Source organism: Brassica oleracea, chromosome C2, assembly GCF_000695525.1.
Source record: "Brassica oleracea var. oleracea cultivar TO1000 chromosome C2, BOL, whole genome shotgun sequence".
In the NCBI taxonomy this organism is placed as follows: domain Eukaryota; kingdom Viridiplantae; phylum Streptophyta; class Magnoliopsida; order Brassicales; family Brassicaceae; genus Brassica; species Brassica oleracea.
Window position 1 is genome coordinate 15432586 of NC_027749.1, and position 9485 is coordinate 15442070.

Here is a 9485-nt window from a genome sequence, read left to right on the forward strand (position 1 = left end):
AGCGGGTAAAAAATAAAAAATTTGCCAAGGAGAAATTTGAATTTCTGAGGCTAGGCAAGAGAGAAAACAAGGGAAGCCAAGATATGTTCTCTAGAAATGAAGAAAGTAAACCAAACAAGTGAAAGAGTAAGGTGAATAGAGTAAATTTGCGGAAGCAGTTTGGTGTTCAAGAGCTTGGATGCTCTGATACCATGTTAGAAATTGAAGAACATAGTGAAGAACAAGAGAGAGAGAGATGTTTAATCTAGAAAGTAGAGAGAGATAGAGTAAATAAGGAGAATCTTATTTGCTTGATTAATTTGCTTATGGGAACATCCCATATATATAAGGGTTACAAGTATGGCAAATGGTAGATGAGATATGATAAACTAATAATCCATTGTCTTGAGACTTTAATCCACCATACATGCTTGTCCCTTGTAGTGGCATCGCCATTGTCTTGAGACCTTAACCAACCATCTTGTTTCTTATTGCTTCATCTTCACACCATCCAATCCATATTTGATGATCTCTTGCTTGAGATGAACTTATCAAGAGATCCATTTTCCAAGAATTCATAAAGAATCGCTCTCTTGGTACCCTCAGCACAGAATCCTAGCAAGGTAACAATGTTGACATGAGATGTCTTGCTCATGCTTACAACTTCGTTAACAAAGTCTTCACCATTACCCGTTGTATCATTCAAGACCTTCACAGCAACCTTGCGGCCATCACAAATGGTTCCTCTATAAACAATTCCAAATCCTCCTTTCCCAACCACTTCAGAAAACGACTTTGTAATTCTCTTTACTTGCGCGTAGCTATAGTGTTCTAGTGGAATAAGGTCCTTTAGATTAAGTTGTCTAGGAACATCTGATGTCTTCCTTCTCCGTATGAAGAGACAGAACAGAACTACGGCTGTAAGAATAACCCCCACCAACCCGCAAGCAGATCCGGTTCCTACACACGAAAACCGGAACAATTTTCATAGTAAGTATATGCAGTTTGCATACAGTTTGATCAAATGGAACAAGAAAAGAGTAAACACCTGCTTTTGCGGCAGTAGAGAGGCCTGCATCAACATGATGAGAAAAAGAAAAGCTTAGTATAAACTTTAAGATAAAAATTTATATCTTCGTAGAAATGGTACTAAAAACTTGAAATCCAATGGAGTTTTTGTGAGTTAATCTAAGAATGTGAGGAAAATCCTATAAGAAGGTGGGTGGTTGAGGAAGGGGAACATAGGTGGATACTGTGGCAGAACATTAGTAAATGAGATTGTACAAAAGAAATCTCACCTGTATCTCTGCAGGTACGGCTATGCGGCTTATCTACACAATAGCAGATGAAACTTCTTGAGTTCTGGCTATACCCACAAGCACCTCTAGATTCAATGCACTGTGAACAATCATTGTTAACTCCAAGCTCGAAACCGCGATCAAGAGCCTTCTCTAAGTTATCTTGACTTATACTCTCCTCTAATTCGTCCAACGCCTGTCTAGAAACTGGAATACTGACATTTCTGCTGCAAAGTGTCGTGAAGTTATACAAAAGGTCACTAATCCCCTTCAGTAAATAGGACGATAGGTTTCTCGTCACGTAGTAACTTGTTCTACCGCCCCTTTCATACCCACAACCAAGAACCCTAATGTAACTGCCGACAGAACCAGGCGGTAAAAGGTAGTTGCAGTCATAATATAAAGTTAGCAGATCGGTGTCACGTACGAGTTGAAGAATACTTTCGCTGAGTGATGCATTTCGTGGATCTGGTGGACAAAGATTGCCTATATAATCCGATCTGGCAAGTCTAATGACAGGAGAGTCCTCATAGCTCATACTTAAGATTCTGTACTTAACAGAGGACATGTCCAGCTCTGGGAATTCTCCACTGCAGTCGAGTTTGAAGTCTGGGTGGCCGCAGTTTTCTCTGCCAGATCTCCAGAACGGGTAAAATAAGAGTTCTTCCTTGTTGCCACAGCTAAAGGGGCCACTGCAGCGTTGGTGAAGTTCATCTACTGCGAAAACACAAGATGGGATCACAAACAGCATCCATATGATTCTAGACAACATAGATTTTGATGGGGATAAAAAGAGATTGATCATTGTGTTGGAGGTCAAATAGGAAAATGGTGAAGAAAGAAGAGATGAAGGCATTCATGAACGATGAAAAGGATTACGGAATAGTGATTTAAAAGAGTTTTTTTTTTGTTTATAGAATATAAAACGAGCTCCCACTATTCACAATACAGAGTTGGGTTCTTCTTTGACGACTTCAAAGTCAGGTGCTTGGAATTTCTCAGATGGACCAGCGCGCAGTCCCTTTCCATAATTGTCGTTTTTCTGCTACAGACAATCTAAAGAAATTTCGGAGAAATGGAGTGTGGAATAAGGCAAAGAAACCATTTACTACTGGAACTGACTGATGACAGAAGAAGTAAACGCAATAAAGCAAAAGCGTCACCTTCTCTTTTAAGCTCTGTGATGTGACTACGTCTAAAAGTTAAAGGTTGTTAAAGAAGATGGCTATGAAACGATGATGATGTATAAGAAACTTACTATGAGGTGGATGGAGTATATTGCATCTTGATGACGAATCATTCTTGCAGCAGATCTGTATGGCATTTTGGAAGCCGCAGATGTTGAAATGAAGGGGGGAATAGACAGAGGAAAGGAGTTCGTTCAAGATCAAAGGAGAGTTCATCAAGAAAAGCCAATGATCCATTGTTGAAGCTGAATCATGGACAGTAAATCGTGGACACTTCAATCATGGACAGCTGAACTGTAGACCGTAAATCGTGGACACCAGTTGGTTGTCTTTTTCTTTGAATGGTGAGTTCCTGTTGTATGGTTGAAGGGGATTCAGTTACAAGTTAACGGAGTACTCTCTTGACATGAGACAAACACTCATGAATTCCAACCGAATCTGAAGATAAACATGTTTGACATCAATCTTCAAATGCACTTCAAAACCCTTCATGCAAAGCATTTTCTAAACGTTCCAATTCTAACTTTTTCTCTTCCGGTACGTAGCTCTTGGGAAGGTTAATTTTGAAACTGTCTTGGCAGGATTTGTGGTAATCAAGGTTTTGAGAAACTGAGACAGGACCTCTATCAGGACATGTATAGCTCGAGCTGTAACGGAAGCTATGGTCGCAGAGGTAGAAAACTGTTAGGCTCTGAGAGGTTGTTGAAAGCTCAAAGATTTCGGGAGGCAAAGTTGTGGTTGTGAATGTAGCTGTGCAGAAAGAACCTCCAAGTTCTGCTTTGGCAAGTCTAAGTGTATTAGATGTTTGATCTATGTGAAGAACATCGTACAGATGGTTAGAGATTACTATAGATGTACTGTTTTTAAAGCAGTAAAGCTCCAGAGATGGATGACCACAATACTGGGGACGACTCCCACCCAAGAAGGGAAAACCAGCGGTGATGTTCCCACACTCAAAAATAGCCTCACACCACCCAAGTTCTTTTTTAGTTGAAGCACAAGAAAGATGGTTGGAGAAGAAGAATAGGGAGAAAAAGACAAGAGAAGAAGTGGGGAGACAGGACATGATTGATTGCTGTTCTTGGACACTAGTGTGTCTTTTGGTTTGGTTTTGTGTTGAGAGGAAAAGAGGAAGTTATTTAAGGAAATAGAGGGGGAGAAAGATAAGCATAAAAATTGGGTGGAAAGAGTGACAGAAAACTAAGTCAAGTGGGATAATGACAGAAGCGAAGACTGGGGTGGGAAGACTTTTTATCATTTGTAAAAGACTCTATGTAGGCAGTTATATCTCAGCATTGAACTGCCGGTGATTATGGGAACACTAAAGCAATAGAGTTTATAACTTTTATCATTTTATCTTTTAAGCTCAATAGTAAGCTTTGTCTAAAAATGTAGAAATTAACAGAGGAAAATCGGAAGAGATGACTTTGAGCCTAGATAGCGTACTATTTGTTTGATATGTCAAAGATTAAGGGTTTAAATACTAAATAAAATATATTGAGTTAACCACCATGCTCATACTGCATGTCTTAGCCTTGTTAGAAGTAGAACCACTACTTCAGCATAAGTTTATAAGGAATGATAGTGATGCATAAGAAACTTACCAGTTGGTGGATGGAGTGGACCGTTTTTTCCATGCTCATACTCGCTCTTATCCATCTTCACCTTCACCTCAAATCCTTTCTTTAGAATACTTTCCAAATCGGCCAGGTCTTTCCTTTTTGTAACGAAACTCCTAGGAACGTTCGCGGTGAAACCGCCAGGGCAGAAATTGTAAGTTCCAGGTTTGTCAGACACAAAGATAGAACCTATCTCTGGACATTTATATCCCGAAAGGTGGAGACCAAAAGGGTTGCAATTATAGAGTACTGTGACACTCTTGTAGGTTGAGGAAAGCTTGAATAAGTTTGGAGGCAAGGTTGTGTTGGTGAAGTTAGAGGAGCAAAAAGAACCCATATGGTCTGTTCTCGCTAGTCTAAGAGTGTTAGATGATTGATTTATTTGTAGAACACAGAACTCTTGATCTTAGAAGGGTAAAGAGGTGATGTCTTTGTTGCAGTGAAGCTCCAGCGATGGATCACCGCAAAGTTTGTCACGATTCCCGCCCCAGAAGGGGAAACCGACGGTGATGCTCCCACACTGAAACAGGGGCTCACACCTTCCAAGTTCTTGTTTACTTGAAGCACAAGGAAGATGGTGAAATAAGAAGAAAATGAAGAATAGGACCATAGAAGAAGTGGAAAGATAAGACATGATTTGCTTCATCTATGTAGCGTTTCTTTTTGTTGGTTTATGTTAAGGAGAGCAGAGGTAGTGCTTTAAAAAGAGAGAAGAGGTTAGAAATGAGGTGGAAGATGAAGAGCCTAAGGACCAAGTCAAAGTGAGGATAGTGACAGAAGCAAAACTTAAATGACAGTGTTTAGTATACGTTGAAAGACTTTGTTATTTGTTTCCTTTTTATACAAACTAAAAATTGAACGACTTCCTTGCTATTGTAAAAGACTCTATTTAAGCAGTCAAAGCATTTTCTAAATGTTTCAGGTTCAACTCTTTCTCTTCAGGAATGTAGCTCTTCGGAACGTTAATTGTGAAATAGAAAACTGTGAGGCTCTGAGAGGTTGGTGAAAGCTCAAAGATTTCGGAAGACAAGGTTGTGATTGTGAACGTATCAGTGCAAAAAGAACCTCGAAGCTCTGCTTTGGCAAGTTTAAGAGTCTTAGATGTTTGATCTATATGCAGAACATCGTACAGATGGTTAGATATTATCATCAAGATGTCTTGTTGTTAAAGCAGTGATCAAGCTCCAGCAATAGATGACCACAAAACTGGGGACGACTCCCACCCGAGAAGGGGAAACCTGCGGTGATGTTTCCACACTCGAACATAGCCACACATCACCCAAGTTCTTTTTTAGTTGAAGCACAAGAAAGATGGTTGGAGAACAAGAAGACGAGGATGAAAAATACAAGACAAGAATTGGGGAGATAGTACAAAAACACCAGTGTGTCTTTTGGTTTGGTTTGTGTTGAGAAGAACAGAGGAAGTGGTTTAAGCAAATAGAGAGGGAGAGAGATAAGCATAAAGATTGTGTGGAAAGAGTGACAAAAGACAAGTCAAGTGGGATAATGACAGAGGCGGAAATGTGTTGGTTGATACGTGAAGCATACTTTTTTTCTATATTCATACCGTCTCAAGAGTATTGACTACTCTCACAAATAGATGAAAAAAAGTTTCATCCGCATCTCTCTTTTTTACTCTTCTTTTATTAAGAAAGCAATTTTTTAAAAGAATTTCTTACAAGATGGCAGAATTACCAAAACCATCTTTGTTTTTTGACGATGCATGAAGTTTCTGAATACAAATCACTGAAGTTTTCAACATATAAAGCTGTACAAACCTGCAGGGTGTTTGGATGGAACCTAAAATTCTTGATATCATCTTTGGGTGTAATGCCGTGAAGGACTTGTCATGAATTTCCTTTGGTTAATACAGCATGCAGACAGTGTATCACATTACTTTAATAAATTATAATTGCTTTGTTTCCGAGGAGGCTTCTTGGATCATTCTTCTATGTAAACCGAAATATCCCCTGAAAGTGTCGAAGATTCTCGAAGAGGCGCCATGGGAATTTGAAAAATAGGCCTAGGAGGGACATCAAGAGCATCCAAACTCCCTTCCATCATCTCTACAACTCTGTTCATGGATGGTCGATTTGATGGATAAGACTGGATACACCACAGAGCCACCAAGACCATCTTCTTCGTGATTTCTTCTTCTTCTTTGGTTAGGTCATCCCCATAAATCCTATTCTGCTGTTCATTTTCAAGATCATTATAGATCCAATCTGGGAAATAAATCGAGCTAGTATTTGAGGTAGTGTTTTTGACTGTGTCTTTGTTTGTTGCACCAATCATCTCAAGTACCAACATTCCATAGCTATAGACATCTGACTTGTGAGAAACACCACCATAAACTCTGGAGATCATCTCTGGCGCAATGTACCCTATTGTCCCTCTTGTGTCCAACAGTGACATGATGCTCTCTTTCTTCTCGCAGAGCTTAGCGAGGCCAAAGTCAGAAACTTTGGGGCAAAGGTTGGAATCCAACAACACGTTCTGTGGTTTAATGTCGAAATGCACAATCCTTGTTTTGCAGCCATAGTGTAAGTACTCAAGATCACGAGCAACTCCTAGTAAAATATAGTATAGCCTTCTTCTCCATTCAGCAACTGACGAGGCTCTTGTGGAGATAAATTGATCCAAAGACCCATTCTCTAGAAATTCATAAACAATCATTCTTTTGGATCCTTCATAGCAGAATCCAACCAAAGAAACAATGTTAACATGAGATGTTTGGCTCATACTGACGACTTCGTTGATGAAGTCTTCTTCACCATTGCTCTTTGTGTCCTTCAAAACCTTCACAGCGACCTTACGGCCATCAGGAAGGTTTCCTTTGTAAACAGTTCCAAATCCTCCTTTCCCAACTACACAAGCAAATGAGTTTGTAAACCTCTTCACTTCACGGTAACGATAATGCTTCAACGGGGTAAGAGCCTCGAGGTTTTTTCTTCTCTGAGCATTTGATGTTTTCCTCTTTCTCATAAAAAATGCTACGACCCCCAACAACACGAGACTACTCTTTTTTTTTTTTTGAAACTCATATTTAATTAAAAGGAAGCAGTTAGTTGGGTGAATTAACATCATCCACGATAACGAAAGGTTCAACAATATTCAGGGAGCATTTAGTCAAGGCATCATCATCCATATTCTCTTCTCGAGGGATCCAAACAAAAGAAGCAGAGGAAAACCCTGCTGCAAAGTTCAAAATATCAGCAATAATACTATGAATTTCAGCCACCAAGGCGTTCCAAGCAATGCTTTTGATGAGCAGTGAAGAATCTGACTCAAAGCGCACAGGATCCAGGTTGAGACGACGGCTCGTAATGACTGCTTCTCAGAGTGCAAGACCTTCAGCAACGAGTGGAGACACCACGAACTCTACCCGCTCAGAGAATTCTCTAGTTATCTGAGTGGATGCAATGATCCACCCCAACCCTGCAGAGTTTGAGGATGAACACCATGCCGCATCTGATCTAATAACCACCGCTCCATTGAGATTCTCCGGCATCACCTGGGCTCGTGATCGCGGAACAGCAGTCTCCCGCAGATTGTTAATAAACCATTCTCTGGCCAGGACAATCGCCGCAGACAGTGTCTCTACTGGGGTAGCTGAGAATCCCTCAAATACAAACTTGTTCCTAGCTTTCCAGATCATCCACAGAATCCAAAGAAATAAGGGACCAGAACCAATACCAGATGGGGGAAGGCAGGTTTGAGAGACCAGTGACGGCCAAGACTCCATTAAATCTAGGATTCCTCTATAGTCCATGTCGGTTGCAAAGGGGGCAAGGAGCCAAACCTGTTGAGCAAAAGGACACTGGAACAGTAGATGAATAATAGATTCATTGCACCCACATCTTTTACATTTGGGATCTGCATTTATGTGCCTTTCCACCAGTCTCTCACCCACCGGAAGAGCTCGTTTGAGAACTTTCCACGCAAAGTGTTTGATCTTTGGAGCACACGGGAGGTTCCACACCTGTTTTTTCCACTCAAAACCTCTTCTCCGCCATAACTCGTCATCCGACCTATCAAAATGCTCCTCCAGCCATGTGATATAACTGAAACTTCAGTTCCAGGAGGAAATCAGTGTCAGCGTAATACTTCCCTTTGAGAACCTTAGCCAATAGACACTCCGGCCTGTTGATGAGTCGCCAGCCTGTCTTGGCTAGTAGAGCATCGTTGAAGATCTCGAAGTCTTTCATACCTAGGCCTCCAATGGCTTTTGGCTTAGCTAGAGAGTCCCATGACACCCAAGCCATTTTCCGAACCCCATCAGTATTGTCCCACCAAAACCGGGTGATGACGGATTGGATTCGCTTGACTAGGGAAATTGGGAGCTTGAAATAAGTCATGGAGTAGGAGGGGATGGCAGAGAGAACGCTCTGAAGCATGACCAGCTTTCCGGCAGAAGAGAGGAACTTGTTCTTCCAGCCTTTAGCTTTCTGTTGTATCCGATCAATGATGGAAGCAAAGAGATCTCGTTTTCTCCGTCCAAACTGTTCCGGAAGACCCAAGTATTTGCCAACACCCCCCTCCTTGTGAATCTGAAGTGCTTCTTTGATAGGGTTTTTTATTGTCGCCGGTGTCCTTCGAGAAAAGGTGATTGCGGATTTGTCTTTGTTGATAGACTGGCCTGAAGCTTCCTCATAGCTGTTCAGTAAGGACATTAGAGCCGTGCAATTATCCTCGTTAGCGTTGAGGAAGAACATTGTATCGTCCGCAAAGAGTAAATGGTTAACCCGTGGGCAGCCGCGAGCGACTTTGATCCCTTGGATTAATCCATCCTCCTGGGCCCTGTTACATAATCCCGAGAGGACTTCACTACACATAATAAATATGCAGGGAGAAAGAGGGTCGCCCTGGCGAATTTCTCGGCTCGTTACTACCTTCCCTCTAGGCAAGCCGTTAATGAGGAAGGAGTATGTAACAAATGAAATACAGTGTATAATCAGGCTAATAAAGCTCCGGTGGAATCCCAACCGAGCCAATACCAGTGCGATGAAGTCCCATTCAAGGCGATCATATGCCTTGCTCATATCCGTCTTAACCGCCATAGCACACCGCTGCTCGGCCTGTGAAGTCTTGAGATAATGGAGAACCTCGTGGGTGATGAGGACATTGTCTCCTATGGCACGTCCCGAGACAAAGGCTGATTGGTTCTCCGAGATCAGCTTTTCCATCCTGGGTTGGAGCCGTCGGGTGAGTATCTTGGAGTAGATCTTGTAGTAAACATTGCATAGCGCGATGGAGCGGTAGTCTGAGACTTTCTGCGGATTAGTGATTTTTGGGATGAGTCGAATATGTGTGTCATTGACTCCCTCCGGTAGTGGATCCCCACTGAAAAATCCTTGAACCTCTCTGGTGATATCTGGTCCCACTCTGTGCCAGTGAGTGTG

The 9485-nt window shown here is 41.6% G+C and overlaps 2 protein-coding genes across 3 annotated transcripts in view; both read right to left on the bottom strand.

Moving 5' to 3' along the window:
* Window positions 1-4780, bottom strand: part of LOC106326795 (probable receptor-like protein kinase At1g67000) — a 9159-nt gene extending 4379 nt beyond the window's left edge. The window contains exons 1-4 of one of the 2 annotated variants that reach the window (XM_013764713.1): window positions 4069-4780; window positions 1278-1994; window positions 1028-1051; window positions 488-939 (exon numbers count right to left, since the gene is read on the bottom strand). In XM_013764713.1, coding sequence (XP_013620167.1) covers window positions 488-939; window positions 1028-1051; window positions 1278-1994; window positions 4069-4420 — 1545 coding nt within the window. In that variant the 5' untranslated portion in view covers window positions 4421-4780. Of the gene's footprint in view, window positions 1-487; window positions 940-1027; window positions 1052-1277; window positions 1995-2535; window positions 2725-4068 lie in introns of those variants that run through there. The other variant, XM_013764712.1, reaches the window with a different exon arrangement.
* Window positions 4781-5847: 1067 nt separating this feature from the next.
* Window positions 5848-7097, bottom strand: LOC106327360 (probable receptor-like protein kinase At5g39030). Its single transcript, XM_013765502.1, has one exon. The coding sequence runs from the start codon at window positions 7066-7068 to the stop codon at window positions 6025-6027; it is 1044 nt and encodes a 347-aa protein (XP_013620956.1). The 5' UTR covers window positions 7069-7097; the 3' UTR covers window positions 5848-6024.
* Between the last annotated feature and the right edge of the window lie 2388 nt (window positions 7098-9485).